Below are 20,652 nucleotides of genomic sequence, written 5' to 3' on the forward strand. Positions count from 1 at the left end.
GTACAACTCACGCAATCCACAAACACTAAAAGATTCATTTGCATCAAGATCTGAAATGTAAATGACTGAATAGTAAAACACAACTCTTCAAGTTTACATCAAACTCACTGATGTGAACCACAACAAATAAAACACATAGGAAATAGGACAATGAGACTGTGCATACAGATTACTCCTAATGTGTTGCCAGTGGCACTATTAGCTTTAAAGTAACTAACGTAGCTGCGATCATTTTTTAAAGTTGAAGGGATTTATTTGGCAGTAAATCATTTACGTTAAGCAATTTTTAACCCTGCCACTTCTTCCAGATGAGTAGCTACAAACAAAGACTTGTATTACTGTACACTGTGCTTGAAGATGCTTGTTTGCAAATTTGCCCTTTTCCTGCGCAGCCATTGCAAGCTTTTTAATGGGGTGTTTGGGAGGGGGGGTAGGGCAATACAATACTCGAATTAGGAGCCATAGTGTGAGTTGTATTTTGTATTCACCTGTAGTTAACTGGAAGATGAAATCATAACCCACAACAACACTACATTGTGCAATTTGCTGGGTATAAATGGTGTCATACTAGGCACTACCAGGCCAGGATTGCCACAAAGACAACATAGGCAAAGGGGTTGTGTGGCAGGGTTCTCAGGATGGGGAAAGACACATAGCCACACCTACATCTTGTTGCTCTTAAGCAGCCCATAGACAATTTGTTTTTCTTTCCTTGTACCATGGACGGACACGGACACACACACACACACACACACACACACACACACACACACACGCGCAAGTTATACGGACAAGTGAGAGGTGTTAGTGGCAACAGATTACAGGTCAGTTGCAGAACAGTATTGAACAAAACCTGCCAACTGCAAATCCACACTCAACATTCTAGTACAATTTTCTGCACATGGAAAAGCAGATAAAATATTTAATAAGAAATGCACGGAGCACATTTACCAGATCATTTTACAGAAAAGAACAGATTATAACCAATGTGGACATTTAGAGCATGTGCAAACTTTGCAAAAATAGAATGACTGGTATTTGCCAAAACAAAACAAAAAATGCCTTTTTTCTTTTTTTTGAGTACAATTAGTTTTCCACAAAATACAAAGGGCAGCAAAGTGCATACCATTCTAACAATGTACATAAGTTATTAAATAAGGATCAGATTTAAAAAGAATATAAATGAAGCTTTAAGTAGGTCTCTTCTACATGCATATTATTCTTCATTAAAGAAAAACATATGTAAAAAGGCCATTGGTAACTGCTAGGTTAACAGCTGTAGAAAATGCCAATTCTCTGGTCACAGACTCCACTAGTATAGAGCTTGGTCTTTGATTTTGTTATGGATTCAATACTGTTACTCCAATGGTAAAAGAACATGTGACTTGGAATATGGCAATCTTCCTGATTAGGACACACACACACCACTTACCTGACTGTGTGCTCTCCGCAGCCGCTCCTCTCCTGCACTCCCGCTCTACTCCTCTTACTTCCTGTTTCCTCTCTCAGGTGAGATGGGAGAGAGAAGACAGGAAGTGACATCTGAGTCAACTCAGATGTCAATCAAACTGCCCGCCCGGCCGTAGTAACACATACTACAGCGCCGGGCGGAAGCTACTCAGCGCTTCAGAAAGCGCCCTGAGGCGGGCTAAACGCCCGCAAATGAAGCGCCACGCCTGCAATCTCATGATTGCATTGGCGTGGCGTTTCCCGGCGTGCAGTGTGACCGGCGCTCGAGCACTTCCTTAAAGAACTTTTTTTTTTTTTTTTAAAGGGGCAGTTTTAAAACTTTTTATTTTTTTTTACATTTTTTTTTTTTTTTTTTTTTTTTGTGACCACACAGGGGGGGCGGCGCCCGGGCGCCCCCTATGGACGGGCCGCCACTGCAACCTTACTATAACATATTGATTCAACATGTGTATGTCTGCAAGCCTACATGTAGATCAGATGTGGAGGCAACCAGCTGTGTCCTTCTCAAGGACGTTACTTGTACCATGCATAATGAAAAAAATGTCTGCGCTCAGACACTCATAAAATGCCAGACAAAATCTGGGCCCCTACAAACACGATTATTCCCTCTTATCTTTTGCTGATGCGGATACTGTTTTCCTGTACTGAATTCTGTCTGTAAATTTGTTAAAGTGTATTTCTACTTTTTTGCAGCTATATTGGGATAACACCTACTTTATATTTGTTACATGTTTCCATTAACATAGTATAACTTAAAAAAAAATGCTGGTTACCTTTTTAATTGTTTTTATTAGGGATGAGCTCCGGCGGGTTCGCATGGCCCACATACATAGTCCGCCAGGAAGTCGGCACTGCACTGCGCTAATCACAGGCAGTGAGACATTGTCCTGATGAGCGGCTGCAGAGATGTCTCACTCCCTGTGATTAGCGCTGTGGAGTGCTGACTTCCTGGCGGGTTCTGCACGTGGGCTGTGCGAACACGCCGGAGCTCATCCCTAGTTTTTATGCACTTACAAATCCCTACTCCCTGGATTTAAATATGGTTATTGAAGATACCTCCCCCCCCCCCCCCCACTTTGTATATTAATGCGTTATAGCCTCTGAGAGGCTGAACGTACATGGATTGAAATTCGGCCGGTTCAGCAGGGACAGACTGAATTTTGATCCATGTCTGGGCACCTTTGCTGTACAGAAGAAGTCAACCTATCAGTCAACATCTGTACAATCAACCGGTCAGGTTATTTTTTGAATGATCAGTGCTGCCGGCTATAGCCAGCAACACCAATCCCTGCCATCTGAACATAATAGTACAGCAGGAGTAATTCCACCATCCACCTCAAATGGGAGAATTGGCACTTTTTTATTTATTGTCAACCTGCTGGTTGAATGAAAAATAATGCCTGAGACTGTCCAGAAAGTCTAAAGCTGGCTATACACTACTTTTTTTATTTATTTATTTTAGTTCAAACTCCAAACTCCAAAAAAATTAAGAATAAGGAACCTGTCGTGATTTCAACCTTTAATGGACAGGCTGAATTCTACCAAGTTCATCAATCGATCAACTTGGGTACAACCAGCCTGACGTATTTTTTTGTGATTATTGCTAGTGGCCGATCACTGCCTTCACCCACTGTCTAATCAAATCACTGTCTTCTCCCAGCAGGACCCCCCCCCCCCCCCCAGAACCCCAGAAGACAATGGCCCGGCAGGAGGCATTCCCGCATCAACCCTGTTTGTGTTGATGGGGGAAATTATGCAAATTTCTTCCCTGCAGCCCGTGGTTGCAGGGAAGAAATTTGTTCTGTGTATGGCCTCCCTTAGTCCCATGCAGCCAGCCCTATTGCAGCTCACTGATGCTTGAATCTGATTGCCTGATCTGATTTCAGATCACCACATTGGCAAAAGGAAATGAGGTAGACGTGTGCGCTAAAGCTATACCTATAGCTATAGCTATATATAGAAGAGAAATGGAAGCATTCTGTTTTCTTGCATACAGTTCCAGGTTTACTTTTCATTTTCCTCTGAAGTGGTCCTTTTAAATATTGGGTTTAGGTTTTAAAATACCAATAAATACAACCAGTTGCCATAGCTGTGTCATAAAAGTGCATGCTGTGCATCATGTAATGATAGTAATTAAATATATTTTGGTCTCGAGCTACTCCGTAGCCCAGGCCACTGTCTTATTCCGCACTGAGTGAACCAAGGCTTATTCTTTGAGGCCGGAGAAATTGTAGTGCTGGAAAGAACAGATGTATAATTTCATACCTTCTTCACCCTGACATTTAAAGTACAGGCAAATGGAATATTTTGCTAAAAAGCACTCTTCATTGTTTAGGAGTAGGGATGAGCCGAACACCCCCCGGTTCGGTTCGCACCAGAACTTGCCAACGACCCCCGCGTTCGGTACGAACGTTAGAACCCCATTGAAGTCTATGGGACTCGAACGTTCGAATTGGAAAGTGCTAATTTTAACGGCTAATATGCAAGATAGTGTCCTAAAAAGGGTTTGGCGACCTGCCTCCTGCCTCAGGGGACATGGGTCACTGCAAAAAAAAGTTTTAAAAACTACCGTTTTGGTGGGAGTACTGATTTTAATGACGATTAAAGTGAAAAAAAAAAGTGAAATATTCCTTTAAATATGGTGCCTGGTGGGTGTCTGTAGTATGCCTGTGAAGTGCCACGTGTTTCCCGTGTTTAGAACAGTCCCTGCACAAAATGACATTAAGCGGAAATAACACCATTTAAAACTGCTTGCGGTTTTAATGTTATATCTGGTTCCTGCAATATGGTTGAAAATCATTCAGAAAAATGGCATGGGTAGCCCTCCCTGCCCATTACCAGCCTATTTGGGTCTTGTACGCATATTAAGGGGAACCCTGTACCCATATTAAAAAAAGGAAATGCGTGTGGCCCCCAGGCCCTATATACTCAGAACAGCAGTATACAGGCGGTGCAAACAAGACTGGGACTGTGTAGGTTTGTTGTGTTAAGTTGAATCTGTTTGTAATTTTCAACTGGTACATTTTTAAAGTGTAGCTCCAGTCAAAAAAAATATTTTTAAGCTTTTTGGAAAACATAGGGAAGGGTTATCACCCCTGTATAATTTGTTTTGTCGTCCATCTTTTTTCATCTCACTTGCTGTTGTCTCCTTCCGTTTGCAAGTAGGAGATGTTTGTAAGTTGGATGTTTGAAAGTAGGGGCCTGCCCTATATGCTCTGCAGAAATGGCGGAACAAGGTGTTGGTTTTGCAACAACATTGTAAGCCCTCAAAGTGACTCTTGGTGGGCGCTGGAGCGCCCTGCTGTGAACGATTATATCAAGAATTGTAATTACATGCCATTGTTGAACAGTGGTAGAAAAATTGACCTTTGGTGGTTGTGGTGCTGGTGCCACAACACTATAAGTCCTCACTGTTACTCTGGGTGGGCACAGGAAGGGGCCCTCCTGTGAAATATTATATCAAGAATTGTAATTACATGTCCCTGTTAAACAGGGGCAGAAAAATTGGGCCTTAGGCACTGGTGCCATCACACTGCAACCTCTGCCATACACTATAGTTTTATTGCAGGAATTAGCCCTGCTGCAAAGCATTGCATCAAAAATTTTACTTAAACGCCCCTGTTAAACAGGGGCAGAAAAATTGGGCCTTAGGCACTGGTGCCATCACACTGCAACCTCTGCCATACACTCTAGTTTTATTGCAGGAATTAGCCCTGCTGCAAAGCATTGCATCAAAAATTGTATTTAAACGCCCCTGTTAAACAGGGGCAGAAAAATTGGGCCTTAGGCACTGGTGCCATCACACTGCAACCTCTGCCATACACTCTAGTTTTTTTGCAGGAATTAGCCCTGCTGCAAAGCATTGCATCAAAAATTGTACTTAAACGCCCCTGTTAAACAGGGGCAGAAAAATTGGGCTGCTGGCATCACCCAGAACCAAAAATGTTCTTCCAACATATCAGCGGAGGAGGAAGAGGATAGACAATCAACATAACAGGACAGTCACTCAGCATCAGCATAGGCAGTCTTGAAGGGATGTGGTATTTCAAAAAAAATTATTCGGTTACATCAGCTTCAGGTGCTTGGTAGCTGTGGTTGATCCAAGACTGATTCATCTTGATGAAGGTCAGTCGATCAACTGATTCGGTGGACAGGCGCACCCTGTGATCGGTAACGAAGCCACCAGCAGCACTGAAGGTGCGTTCCGAAAGAACGCTGGATGCAGGACAGGCCAGTAGCTCAATTGCATACTGTGCAAGCTCTGGCCAGTGATCCATCCTCAAGACCCAGTAAGCCAGAGGATTTTCAGTGGGAAAGGTGTCCAAGTCTGACCTTGCCCCTAGGTATTCCTGCACCATGTAAATTAGACGCTGGCGATGGGTGCTGGAACCAATCATACCTTGGGGCTGCGGACTAAAAAATTGTCTGAAAGCATCAGTCAGACGGCCACCTTCTCCACCGCTCCTTCTGGCTGATGCCTCAGCAACACGTTGTCCAGGACCAGGAGTTTGTGACCTCCCAGTCTCTGGGAACGCGTTGCACAGAGCTTTCTGCAAGGCCTCCCGGAGATGTCTCATCCTCTGCTCCCTCTGCGATGGCAAGATAAGGTCGGCAACCTTACCCTTGTACCGTGGATCAAGGAGAGTGGCCAGCCAGTAATGGTCCCTCTCCTTGATCCGAAGAATACGAGGATCCTTCCGCAGGCTTTGCAGGATCGGGGAGGCCATGCAGCGTAGGTTAGCTGAGGCATTCGGTCCGGAGTCCTCTGGGTCACTAAGGACAACATGATCCGCAGCTACCTCCTCCCAGCCACGTACAAGTCCACGTGTTTCTTGGGACTGTAAATCATCCCTATAAGACTGCTGCTGCTGATGCTGAGTGCCAGCCTCCACCTCCATGCTGACACAATCATCCTCCTCCTCCTCTTCCTCCTCCTCACCCTCTTCCTGTGTGATGGGTGGCACAGCAGGAACACTGTCTGGATAAAGGGGGCCTTGAGAGGCAAGGAAGTCCTCCTCTTCCTGCCTCTGTTCTGCCTCAAGTGCCCTGTCCATTATTCCACGCAGCGTATGCTCCAAGAGGTGGACAAGAGGTATAGTGTCACTGATGCATGCACTGTCACTGCTCACCATCCTTGTGGCCTCCTCAAACGGTGACAGGACAGTGCATGCATCCCTGATCATGCCCCACTGGCGTGGTGAGAAAAAACCAAGCTCTCCTGACCCTGTCCTGGTGCCGTAGTCGCACAGGTACTCATTGATGGCCCTCTACTGCGTGTGCAGCCGCTGCAGCATGGCCAATGTTGAGTTCCATCTGGTGGGCATGTCACATATAAGGCGGTTCTTGGGCAGGTTCAACTCCTTTTGGAGCTCAGCCAGCCGAGCACAGGCATTAAATGATCGGCGGAAATGCACACAGACTCTCCTGGCCTGTTTCAGGACATCCTGTAAGCCGGGGTACCTGCCCAAGAACCGCTGCACCACCAGGTTAAGGACGTGAGCTACACAGGGCACATGGGTCAGTTGTCCCTGTCGGAGGGCGGAGAGGTGCCATTGTCGCAAACCACCATTCCTGGCTTAAGCTGGCGTGGCGTCAACCACCTCTCGGCCTGCCCCTGCAGAGCTGACAAAACATCCGCCCCAGTGTGGCTCCTGTCCCCCAAACAAACCAGCGCAAGCACGGCATGGCATCGTTTTGCCTGCGTACTTGCGTAGCCCCTGCAACGCCTACGGAGCACCGCTGGTTCTGAGGACAGAGCACTGGAAGAGGCCATGGAGGAAGAAGAAGAGGAGGGGGTGGAGGAGAGAGGTGTGTCACAACCAATAGTAGCATTTTGGAGGTGTGGTGGCGGAACAACCTCCAATACTACTGCACCTTGTCCTGCATCCTTCCCAGCAGCCAGAAGAGTGACCCAATGGGCCGTGAAAGACAGGTAACGTCCCTGTCCATGCCTGCTGGACCATGAGTCAGCGGTAATATGCACCTTACCGCTGACCGCCCTGTCCAGCGAGGCAAGGACATTGCCTTCCACATGCCGGTAGAGAGCCGGAATTGCCTTCCGTGAGAAAAAGTGGCGTTTGGGGACCTGCCACTGAGGAACCGCACATTGTACAAACTCACGGAAGGGGGCCGAGTCTACCAACTGAAAAGGCAGCAGTTGAAGTGCTAGCAATTTAGCCAAGCTAGCATTCAACCGCTGGGCATGTGGATGGCTGGGAGTAAATTTCTTCCGCCGGTCCAGCAGCTGGGACAGGGACATTTGTCTGCTATAATCGGACGTGGATGTACCACTAGCAGAGTTCCCGGAAGCACTTGGCTGTGACACACCTAATTCTACACCTTCATTCCTCTCAGAGCAGGTTTCAGAGAGGACTGAAGGTCTAGTGGGGTTGGAGATGCCAGCTGATGAGGAGCAAGGAGAGGTCCGCTTTGTTCTTTGGTGTGGGTCTTTGAGGTATGCTTGCCAACGAGCTGCATGGCAGGTCAACATATGTCTGGTCAAGCATGTGGTGCCCAAGCGGCTGATGTTTTGGCCACGTGAGATACGCTTGAGACATATGTTGCAAATAGCAGCGGTGCGATCTGATGCACTCGTCTCAAAAAAGGCCCACACCAAAGAACTTTTAGAATAACGCGCAGAGGAAGCGCTCTGCGCAGAGGAAGCGCTCTGCGCAGGCGGAGCTCTGCGGTGTGATTCAGTCGGTGTGCTGCCCCTAAGCTGGCCCCCGGAGGGCATCCTGCCTCGTTGGACATGTGCCTTCTCCTCCTCCTCCTCCTCCTCCTCCCTCCTTCCAGGCACCCACGTGGAGTCAGTGCCCTCATCATCCCCTCCCTCTTCATCGCTGTAGCAAACCTGGTAGTATGCTGCAGCTTGTGGAACATGACTGCCAGATTGCTGTCCTTCTTGAGCATCCCCTCTCTCTGTGCTCACGCTACTGCCTTCCTCTAGCTGAGTGTCATCATCAGAGCCCACCAAACACTGGGCATCCTCCTGGAGCATGTACCCAACACTGTGCTCAAAGAGTTCAGGAGACTCCTCAGGAGGACGTGGTGGGTCTAGGGAAGGAGTCACTGATGATGACATTGAGAGGAGGGACGACGATGTGTTGGCAGCTGCTTTTCTACTACCCTGAGACTGGGTGAGAGAGGATGAGGAGGATGAAGAGGGCTTGGTCATCCACTCTACCAAGTCGTTGGCATGTTGCGGTTCAACATGTCCAGCTGCAGAAAAGAAGGACAAGCATGTCCCATGGCCACGTGCTGATGACAATGCACCGCGTCCACGACCAGCACTGTTGTCTCTAGACACAGAGCCTGCTTGCCCTCTTTTATCGGCTCGCGCCTGTCTGCCTCTCCTTGCTGGCCTTCCAGACATGGTAATGGCCTGAAGGGAGTTGGGTAAAACAGTAGTTGGGTAGTTTATATTGTGCTGGAGGCACACAACACCCACTAACTCCTGCAGATGCCTTTTTTATAGAACAGCAGAGTTAAAGGGGTATATACAGATGTATACTGTGCTGTGCTGGAAGCACACACAACTTCCAATAACTCCAGCAGATGCCAATCGGGCCCAAATGGAGAACAGCTATGTAGGTGGATAAAAGCGGTATGTACTGGGTACAGAGCAGGCACACAGCACGCACTATCTCCTGAGTGACACTACTGACTGCAAGCTCTATTGTTAAAGATGGACCACTAGCTATATAGGTGAGGTGAATATCACGGTGTATACTGCGGTCAGGGCACGCAGACAATAACCAGAAAACAGCAGAGTTAAAGGGGTATATACAGATGTATACTGTGCTGTGCTGGAAGCACACACAACTTCCAATAACTCCAGCAGATGTCAATCGGGCCCAAATAGAGAACAGCTATGTAGGTGGATAATAGCGGTATGTACTGGGTACAGAGCACGCACACAGCACGCACTATCTCCTGAGTGACACTGCTGACTGCAAGCTCTATTGTTAAAGATGGACCACTAGCTATATAGGTGAGGTGAATATCACGGTGTATACTGCGGTCAGGGCACGCAGACAATAACCAGAAAACAGCAGAGTTAAAGGGGTATATACAGATGTATACTGTGCTGTGCTGGAGGCACACACAACTTCCAATAACTCCTGCAGATGACAATCGGGCTCAAATAGAGAACAGCTTTGTAGGTGTATATAGTGGTATGTACTGGGTACAGAGCACGCAGACAGCACGCACTAACACTACTGACTGCAAGCTCTATTATTAAAGCTAGATCACTAGCTATATAGGTGAGGTGAATATAGTGGTGTATACTGCGGTCAGGGCACAGACAGTAACCACTACACAAGAGCAAAATAGTAAATCAGCCAAAAACGATTGGTGTGTAACTGTGTTGAAGGTACACAGAACACCCACTGCTTCAGATGCTAACAAACACTACACGAGGCCGCCTGAAAGGCAGCTTTATATAGTGTGGGGCGTGCACTACACAGTCTGAGCTATGATTGGCCACAGGCAGGATGCCTGTGGCCAACCATTGCTCTCCTCGCTACTGGCGCTGCGATTGGCCAAGCATGCGGGGTCACAGTGCATGTTTGGCCAATCGTGAGACAGCAATGCATTGCGCCATCGCAGTGCATTGTGGGCCACACGAATTTTGCCGCGAACGGCCCAAACGTTCGGAATTCGGCGAACGCACGAACGACCGATGTTCGAGTCGAACATGCGTTCGACTCGAACACGAAGCTCATCCCTATTTAGGAGACATAGAATGCTTTACAGTATAATGCAATTAAATACAGTATAAAGATACAAAATATATTTTGTTTTGAGGCACTCAGACTTTTTACATTAAGAGTTGCAGAGACGCCTTATTTAATAAGATGTTCTGTGTCCTCTAAACCTTTGAGAGAGAGAGAAAAAAAAGTACTTTTGTGAGCAGCTTATTCTAAACCTCTTTAAATGAGGCGCACAGCCAAAACTTCTCTTCTGGTTCACAGGAGTGCACTTACTTTTGCTTTCCTGTGACCAGAATCAGCTGACAGCAGGGTAAAGCCCTCTGTTGCCTGATGTAACAAAGCCACTTTGGAAGAATCCCAACCTTATTGTCAGGATCCACCCAACTGTCTGATGGACCGCTGGCTCCGGCTGCCAGCTGCAACCTTCCCCCTCCACCTCTGCACTTCAGTGATCACTGAAGAGGCAGAGCAGGGAGTGTTTACTGACAGTCGTCGCTCTCTGCTCTGAACGGACCGAGAACTAAGCAATCAGTGGTCATGTGATCGTTCAGTTCTTGGTCATAGAGGCAATGGGGCACGGCTACCGTAGCATTGTGATGCTGCAATATCGAAGTGAGTATGTGTGTGTGTTTTTTTCCTAACCTCATACATCACTTTTAAATTAACTGGTAACTTATTTACAAGTTTTTTTAAAATAAAATATAAAGAGACACTGGGGGCAATTTACTAAAACTGGTGCAGACAGAATCTGGGGTAGCTGTGCTTAGTAATCAGTCAGCTTCTAACTTCAGCTTGTTTTGTAAAGCTTTGAAAATGAAAGATAGAAGATGATTGATTGCCATGTAAAGCTGCTTCAGATTCTGTCTGTTCCAATCTTAGGTCTTGTTTATGCTTGAGTGTGAGGAGTGGTAAAAATGTGCAGTTGGGCCACATTTTTACTGCCTTCCGACAGCTCCCCTTTAAGAAGCAAAAGTTGCAGGGGGGGGAAACGTATTCTGTGGTCTGAATCCCCCCCCCCCCCCTGTGGCCCTGCTGCTCAACAGGTACTTATTAAACTGAATTGTGTGCAATGCCTTCACACACTTGCATTAGACTTTAATCCTCTGCTCTAATGGTGTAATGTTGGAGTGTGCCACTAACGTCCTCTTTCTACGCATTCCTTTTGATCCATCACATTGATTGGACTTCATACTGGCCAATATAAATGTGTAGGATCCAAGAAAAGGCATGGGGTGGGGGCAGGTTTAGCACATGCGAACATTTGACTGTAAAAACAGTGTATTGGAGGCTTCAGTGGGTATGCCTGCACCTTATTCCTATAATTTATTTTTCCTTGTTTCCTATATTGCCTGTAATCATTTTTTTCTTTATTTCCTTAATGACAGGTTTTTAAAGTGGAATGACATTTCTTTATAATTTCAGGTTCAGCATCCATTGGCCACCTTCATTCAGCTGCATTGTTAACATCTGTGATTGGTCGTAGCAGCGATCACGTAGTACTGAGCCGCATTGGATTGGCTCTGTACACAGTGTTTGAAACATTAATGCTTGTTGCCCAAGAGCTCTTTCTGGAATGACATTTATAATCAGCATTCCAGATATAGATTCTGCAGTTTTTTGCAACACAGCGCTAGGAGGTGGTTAATTGTACCTTTTTAAAGTGTTGGAGCAAGTACAGATTTTTTTTTCTAGCACTGTATATAAGGCAGTATGTAACCTAGGTTTAAAATATATCTAAACCCGAGAACAAAAATCATATATATTACAGCTTACCAGCCCTTAGATAGCTGTGGTTGTATCTGATTTTTTCTTTTTTATTATTATTTATATTTTGGGCTTTTTTCCCTCAGTGATCCTACTGGTAAAACACTTCCTGTCCTAGCTGATGAAGCTTACTCACTGTAATATATCTATGGCGGAGTAGTGTCACCTTAGGAGATCTCCCCTTCATGAATTTCCACAACCGACAGATGCTAGGATTGTAGTTTGCCTATGTGATCTACAAAACACCTTTTCCCCTATGCTATGGAGAGGGGAAGGAGGTGTTCTGTACTTCACATAGGCAAACTACAATCCTGGCATCTCTCGGCTGTGGAAATTAATGAATTACTATGCGCATGTGCAGAAATAACAACATCATACCAGTCCAACCAATTAAGATGGCAAAAGATACTGAACCTGGAAAAAGCCAAGTAGAAAATGTCAGTACCAGCAAGAGAGTTCATGGACATGACATTGCTGGAACATACTTTAACAATTTTGTATTCCTACCAAAACAAAGGTGTATCCAAAATGTAAAAAAAAAACATATGGTGGCAGTGGAGGTGTTAGCCATTTAAGGACCCAGCCTTTTTCTGACATTTGTTGTTTATAAGTAAGAATCAGCATTTTCTGCTAGAAAATTACGTAGAACCCCCCCCCCCCCAAATAAATATATATATTTATTGCAAACGCCCTGGAGAATAAAATGGCAGTTAGTACAATTTTAAATGTCATGGTTTTTGCGCAGTGATTTTTCAAATGCAATTTATTGGGAAAAAATACACAGATGAATTGGAAAAAAACAAAGCATTATTATGTATTTTAATATGGAAGATGATGTTATGCTGAGTAAATAGATACCTAACATGTCATGCTTTAAAATTGCACACGCTCATAGAATGGTACCAAACTACGGTACTTAAAAATCTCTATAGGCGAAAATTAAAGAATTTCTACAGGTTACCAGTTTAGAGTTAGAGAGGAGATCTAGAGCTAAAATTATTGCTCTCGCTCAGACGTTTGTGACGATACCACACGTGTGGTGCAAACACCGTTTACATATGTGGGCGTTCACTACTGCACAGGGGCTCTTTAAAACTTTTTTCTTTTTTTGGATCTTGTATTACTTTTTAAAATTTTTACACTGTCCCTTTAAAGAAAAAAAATATATAAAAATCACGTTTATTGCTATCGCAAGGAATGTAAATATCCCTTGCTATAACAATACAGCATGACAGGTCCTCTTTATGAAGAGATCTGGGGTCTAAAAGACACCAAATCTCTCCTTTACCCTTAACCCTTTGGCGTTCTGTTCTGTTTGGTAGAGCACATTTTGAGGCATTGAAAACATTTTAACTCATTGAAAAATTTGGACTTTAAAGGGTTAAAGCAAAAGATAAAAAAAATGTAAACATGTTTACATGGCCCAGGAACCGGAAGCGAGGTCATGACATTGCTCCAGCCCTCCAAGAAAATAGAGATGAGGGGTGGTCATCTTGCCATCACTTATCTCTATGGTTTCCAGGCTCACCCATAGGTAACCTAAGTCCGGGAACCACTGGGAAGCGGCGGGAGGCACCTCTCCCATGCCTTCTAAGGCTCCATTCACACAGGGGCAACACGACTTGTAGGCGACTTGAGTGAGGCAACTTGTACACGACTTGAGTTAAGATCACAGCGCGACTTGGGACGACTTCAACACGACTTGTGATGACTTCAACCTGACTTGGGACGACTTACAAGTCGCCCCAGGCCAGGCGACTTTTGCCGTGGCCAAGCAGAAAATGCGCTCAAGGGGGAACTCCACGCCAAATTTCTGCAAAAAAATTTGGCGTGGGTTCCCCCTCCGAGAGCATACCAGGCCCTTAGGTCTGGTATGGATTCCAAGGGGAACCCCCTACGCCGAAAAAACGGCGTGGGGGTCCCCCCCCAGATCCACACCAGACCCTTATCCGAGCACGCTACCCGGCCGGCCAGGAAAGGGGGTGGGGACGAGCGGGCGGCCCCCCCTCCTGAGCCGTACCAGGCCGCGTGCCCTCAACATGGGGGGGTGCCTTGGGGGAGGGGGGGCGTGCGCCCCCCCACCCCAAAGCACCTTGTCCCCATGTTGATGAGGACAAGGGCCTCTTCCCGACAACCCTGGCCGTTGGTTGTCGGGGTCTGCGGGCGGGGGGCTTATCGGAATCCGCGAGCCCCCTTTAATAAGGGGGCCCCCGGATACCGGCCCCCCACCCTATGTGAATGAGTATGGGGTACAATGTACCCCTACCCATTCACCTGTGAAATAAAGTACAAAAAAAAACACAACACAGGGTTAAAATATTTTATTGCACAGCTCACAACATGGGTTGATGTCACATGGTGACCCCGCCCCCTTACCATGTGACCAACCCATGTGACATCAACCCATGTGACACCGCCCCATTGTCCCTATATAAGTGGCAGCGGAGCGTGTCCCTGGCATTCCGGCCGGAGAGCTCGTCGAGTCAACATCTCCAGGAGAAGAAGAAGGAGAAGAACGGAAGGTGGCGGCGGCGACGGCGGCGACAGAAGACCGGGCCACCGCCTGTAAAAGAGCTATAAGAAGGCGCGGTGGCCCGGCAGAAGAACCGAAGAGGGGGACAAGACCCCCGAAGTCGGGAGAAGAGGCCGGCGGCGAGGAAGAAAGCCGGACTCCTCCGCTAGCAAAAGAGCTACAAGAAGATAGCGGAGGAGTCCGGCGAGAAGACCCCCGAATGACGGAAGACCCCCGGAGCTGTGCAATAAAATATTTTAACCCTGTGTTGTGTTTTTTTTTGTACTTTATTTCACAGGTGAATGGGTAGGGGTACATTGTACCCCATACTCATTCACATAGGGTGGGGGGCCGGTATCCGGGGGCCCCCTTATTAAAGGGGGCTCGCGGATTCCGATAAGCCCCCCGCCCGCAGACCCCGACAACCAACGGCCAGGGTTGTCGGGAAGAGGCCCTTGTCCTCATCAACATGGGGACAAGGTGCTTTGGGGTGGGGGGGCGCACGCCCCCCCTCCCCCAAGGCACCCCCCCATGTTGAGGGCACGCGGCCTGGTACGGCTCAGGAGGGGGGGGGGCGCCCGCTCGTCCCCACCCCCCTTCCTGGCCGGCCGGGTAGCGTGCTCGGATAAGGGTCTGGTGTGGATCTGGGGGGGACCCCCACGCCGTTTTTTCGGCGTAGGGGGTTCCCCTTGGAATCCATACCAGACCTAAGGGCCTGGTATGCTCTCGGAGGGGGAACCCACGCCAAATTTTTTGCAGAAATTTGGCGTGGAGTTCCCTCTTGAGAGCTGATAATTCTGTCAGAGTCGCCTCCGTATAGACGGAGATCCGACTTGGAGGCGATCTCCATTGAAATCAATGGGTACCGGTCGCCTACAAGTCGGATAGAAGTAGTACAGGAACCTTTTCTGAAGTCGGAGCGACTTCAGTAGTGTGCATTAAGACGGCTCTCATTCACTTACATTGCTTTTTAAATGTTGTCCGACCTGAGGCGACTAGGGGCGACCTGAAGTCGGATCAGGAGTTGCCCCTGTGTGAATGGACTCTAAAAGTGATTCCGCTGCGAATCCGCCCCTGGGATCTCTTTTATTGGAAAGTCAGCCACCTGGGGGAAAAAAAATACTGGGGTTATGGCATCTAGCTGCAGCCATAACCCTGGTATTTAACATCAAAATCATGATGTAATTTCCCAGTTATGTGGTTGGCAAGTGGTTAGGGTAATGAGAAAAGGGCTATACGGCCTGTAGTCACATGATAAAGGGATCAACATGGTAAAGCAAGGGGAGATTTTTCATTAAAATATTCATTTAATAAGCTTAGTGCTGACACCCCAGGCTTACATTGTCCACCACTGTTCGAGGGGGGGTTGCATGTTAATCTCAGACACACCTTACAGATTGTTGGGAAGTTTTCTTTCCTGCTTGGAGTTCTGCTTTAATTAAGATTGAGGCATTGAAAATACAAATATGTACATATATTCAGAGCTATATTGGCCCATCACCAAATCCAAGGTTTGATTGCTAATAAAAAAAAAAACCTGGACCAACCCAGAAGGCACAGCAATCTATAACATATGTTTTTCTTTTTTCTTAGGGTTTCCTATGCGGTTGATACCAGCTGGTTCAGGCAGAGGGGATGGTCTTAGCGCTAAGAACAGGAAGAGAATCATGCCCGACCCCCTGACAGAGCCTTCGGCACCTGATCCACTGTATGAAGCCAACCTGTACTGTAACACTCCTGGCATAACAGAGCGCAGTATGGAAGGTACAGTTATGATCGAAATGAATCTTGAACTAGAGGGAAGGAGGGAATGGGATCATCTGAGGAGGACACGGTTATTACAGACTATAGACAAATTTCATAAAAGTACATATATTTATTTTGAAAAACTTAATTCAAATGTGAATTTCAACATACTAATAAGCATGCTGCAACCTAGTAGCTATGCAAATAAAGCCCTAAAAATTAACTTCTCTTATTTGTTCCCTTTTGCCCCCCTATCTGCTAGATATAACACAACACCTACAATGGTATTGTATATCTTTTCAATAAGGGCAAAAATACCTGTTAGTTTTTTCAGCAATCTTGTGTGCTGATAACTCCTGTGTCTGTACACAAGGAAGGGGTGCTAAGTAGAGGTCTGATCTTTGTAATCCATTAAAGTGAAGAAGGCAGGGCTGACACCGCTTAGAGGTTGAGAGATGTGTTGTAATTTCAAGAAACTAGGAGCACCCTATATTTCTGGCACATCCAACATAGACTTCTGTGCTTGCACTATGTTTAAAGGACAAAACATAGAGAAATGTGTATGTATTAAAAAAAAAAAAAATATATATATATATCTATATCTATATATATATATATATATATATATATATATATATCACAAACATGAGTACACCCCTCACAATATTTGTAAATATTTTATTATATCTTTTCATGTGACAACACTGAAAAAAATACACTTTACTACAATGTAAAGTAGTGAGTGTACAGCTTGTATATCAGTGTAAATTTGCTGTCCCCTCAAAAAAACTGAACACACAGCCATTAATGTCTAAACCGCTGGCAACAAAATTTAGTTCACCCCTAAGTGAAAATGTCTAAATTGAGCCCAATTAGCCATTTTCCCTCCCCCAGTGTCATGTGACTCATTGGTGTTACGAGGCCTCAGGTATGAATGGGAGAGCAGGTGTGTTAAATTTGGTGTCATGGCTCTTATTTTCTCATAGTGGTCACTGGAAGTTCAACATGGCACCTCATGGCAAAGAACTCTGAGGATCTGACAAAAAGAATTGTTGCTCTACATAAAGAGGGCCTAGGCAATTGATGGCCGAACCTTGGCAACCCAGATGTTTTGGAACTACATTTCCCATGATGCTCATGCACTCTGCAGTGTAGGTTAGCATCATGGGAAATGTAGTTCCAAAACAACTGGGGTGCCAAGGTTCGCCTTCACTGGGCTAGGCTATAAGAAGATTGCCAAGACCCTGAAACTGAGCTGCAGCATGGTAGCCAAGACCATGCAGAGGTTTAACAGGACAGGTTTCACTCAGAACAGGCCCCGCTATGGTCGACCAAAGAAGTTGAGTGCACATGCTCAGCATCATATCCAGGGGTTTTCTTTGGGAAATAGATGTATGAGTGCTGCCAGCATTGCTGCAGAGGTTGAAGGGGGGGGGGGGGGGGTCAGCCTTTCAGTGCTCAGACCATACGCCGCACACTGCATCAAATTGGTCCACATGGCTGTCATCCCAGAAGGAAGCTTCTTCTAAAAATGATGCGCAACATGGATTACTGGAACCATGTCCTGTGGTCTGATGAGACCAAGATAAACTTATTTGGTTCAGATGGTGTCAAGCGTGTGTGGTGACAACCAGGTGAGGAGTGCAAAGACAAGTGTGTCTTGCCTACAGTTAAGCATGGTGGTGGGAGTGTCATGGTCTGGGACTGCATTGAGTACTGCCAGCACTGGGGAGTTACAGCTCATTGAAGGAACCATGAATGCCAACATGTACCGTGACATACTGAAGCAGAGCATGATCCCCTCCCTTCAGAGACTGGGCCGCAGGGCAGTATTCCAACATGATAATGACCCCAAACACACCTCCAAGATGGCCAGTGCCTTGCTAAAGAAGCTGAGGGTAAAGATTATGGACTGGCCAAGCATGTTTCCAGATCTAAACCCTATTGAGCATAGTGGTCACTGGAAGTTCAACATGGCACCTCATGGCAAAGAACTCTTTGAGGATCTGACAAAAAGAATTGTTGCTCTACATAAAGAGGGCTTAGGTAATTGATGGTGAACCTTGGCACCACAGATGTTTTGGAACTACATTTTCCATGATGCTCATGCACTCTGCAGTGTAGGTTAGCATCATGGGAAATGTAGTTCCAAAAATCTGGGGTGCCAAAAACAGTGATATCTAGATGGACCAAAGCTGATATTTCAGTTTTGGGAGGGCATTGAGACGATAAAACTCCCACCAGCTTCCTATTACTTTTCTTGGTGACTCTGCCATTCACAGCCCAAATCCTCCCACATCACAGTCATTATGAAGGATTTTCACTTTTCCATTTTTATTACTTATTTGACATTATCCTTTTCATGACTAAGCCTATTTTTGGAATTTGGTGTTTACAAGTTAAAATACATATTTTTTGCTAGAAAATTACTTGGAACCCCCAAACATTATATATATTTTTTTAGCAGAGACTTTAGAGAATAAAACGGCGATTGTTGCAATATTTTATGTCACACGGTATTTGTGCAGCGGTGTTTTAAACGCAACTTTTTGGGAAAAGGGACACTTTCATGAATTAAAAAAAAAAAACAGTAAAATTCACCCAATTTTTTGCGTAATGTGAAAGATAATGTTACGCCGAGTAAATAGATACCAAACATGTCACACTTTATAATTGCGCGCACTTGTGGATTGACAACAAAGTACGGTACCTAAAAATCTCAATTAATTTTTTTTTACGGTTACCAGGTTAGCGTTACAGAGGTCTAGTGCTAGAATTATTGCTCTCGCTCTGACGATCGCGGCGATACCTCACATGTGTGATTTGAACACAGTTTACATACGCGGGCGCGACTTCCGTATGCCTTTTCTTTGCTTCGCGAGCTCGCGGGGACGGCGGGCGCTTTAAAAAAAAAAAATTGTTTTTTATTTATTTTAAAATGACTAAATAGTTTTAAAAAAAAAATAATAATTTGATCACTTTTATTGCTGTCACAAGGAATGTAAACATCCCTTGTGACAGTAATAGGTGGTGACGGGTACTCTTTATGGAGGGATCGGGGGTCTAAAAGTCCCCCCACCCCTCCTTTACACTTCAATGTATTCAGATCGCTGAAAACGGCGATTCTGAATACCGTATATATTTTTAAAACCGGCGCCATTGGCAGCCGAGTAAACGGGAAGTGACGTCATGACATCGCTTCCGTGTTTACTATGAGGAGACTGGAACGAAGCCGATTACGGCTTCGTTCCAGTTCCTCCCCAGCAGCCGGAGGCAGCGGAATTTGAATCGGTTCTCCCGATTGATCGGGAGCACCGGTAACAGCGGCGGCTTTTAGCCGCATCGGTTGTTATGGCTGGATAGCCAATCGCCTGCTGAAAAAAATGGTACCAGGATGATGCCTGCAGGTGCGGGCATCATCCCGGTATACCCCCCAGAAGCCGAGTACGCACATCTGCGTACGCTCGGCGGGAAGGGGTTAAAGAGAATGTAGTAGGAAGCATAAAGTTCTAGTGCAAGGGAACAGCATGAGTGAGTGAGTGACTTGCATAGCGCTACCTACAGTATGCGAACTGAATCACCTCATGGCGCTTTCTTGCCACCATCTGTGGCTTTTTTTTGCGTGGTCCTTTACCCCGTAAGATTCTGACACGCTTACAAACACATACAACATTGACTTGCACATACACATATTAAGGCCAATTATTTTTTTTTGGGATCATCGATATTTTGGATCCAGTTTCTTCAGCATACTGTACATAGGAAGCCAATAGCTGATTCAACCACAGTAAAGAAAAAAAATGAGGATTTAATGGAAATGTTTGTATATATCTTACTCCTTTTATGGTACAGACTAAAAAGTATATTGTATATTTTTTAAAGTCACGTAAATATGATATATTTAATACGAATATTTGTTCATAGGTAGCCAGAAGGCGGAGCTTTTGGCTTTGTTTTGCCGGTTTTCTTCTTATCGAATATAGCCTGTTATTTACAGAGCTTAGCTCAAGCAGACATTTGTGCAACCAATGGATGATTCAGAACATTGACTCATCCCCCTCTACTATTAGTTTGTTCGCTTTGTCTGAGGTTTTTAAATAGACAGGAAAGATTAACGAAGATAAATACGTCATTAGTGTAAATATAGGTGCATTTTCCATGCTCCAAATTAACAATGCCATTACACAATGTCTATGTGTTGAAACCAAATTGATTTAAAGAATAAGTTCTCTTTTTAGAAAAAAAATTATAAATGCACATTTATTCGTAGGTACAAGGGAGTCAATACATTCTGACAGGAAGACTCAATGAACTAGTAATTGTAGTAGTTGAATTAAAAAGTAGAAGCCGCAAAGGGTTCTGGACCTTATAGTTTTCCACTCACAGGACACTGTAAATGAGTGACGCGGCTAGAGCCAAGTTCGGCCACGGTTTTTTAAAATT

The 20,652-nt window shown here is 45.6% G+C and overlaps 1 protein-coding gene across 2 annotated transcripts in view; it reads left to right on the top strand.

Moving 5' to 3' along the window:
• PXYLP1 (2-phosphoxylose phosphatase 1) overlaps positions 1-20,652 on the top strand; it is a 158,234-nt gene that overhangs the window by 110,771 nt on the left and 26,811 nt on the right. For both annotated transcript variants that reach the window (XM_077488282.1, XM_077488283.1), the window contains one exon: positions 16,057-16,227. In XM_077488282.1, coding sequence (XP_077344408.1) covers positions 16,057-16,227 — 171 coding nt within the window. The remainder of the gene's footprint in view (positions 1-16,056; positions 16,228-20,652) is intronic.

Source organism: Lithobates pipiens, unplaced genomic scaffold (genome assembly GCF_037356315.1).
Source record: "Lithobates pipiens isolate NorthernLeopardFrog02 unplaced genomic scaffold, aLitPip1_a1.2 Scaffold_18, whole genome shotgun sequence".
Taxonomy (NCBI): Eukaryota; Metazoa; Chordata; class Amphibia; order Anura; family Ranidae; genus Lithobates; species Lithobates pipiens.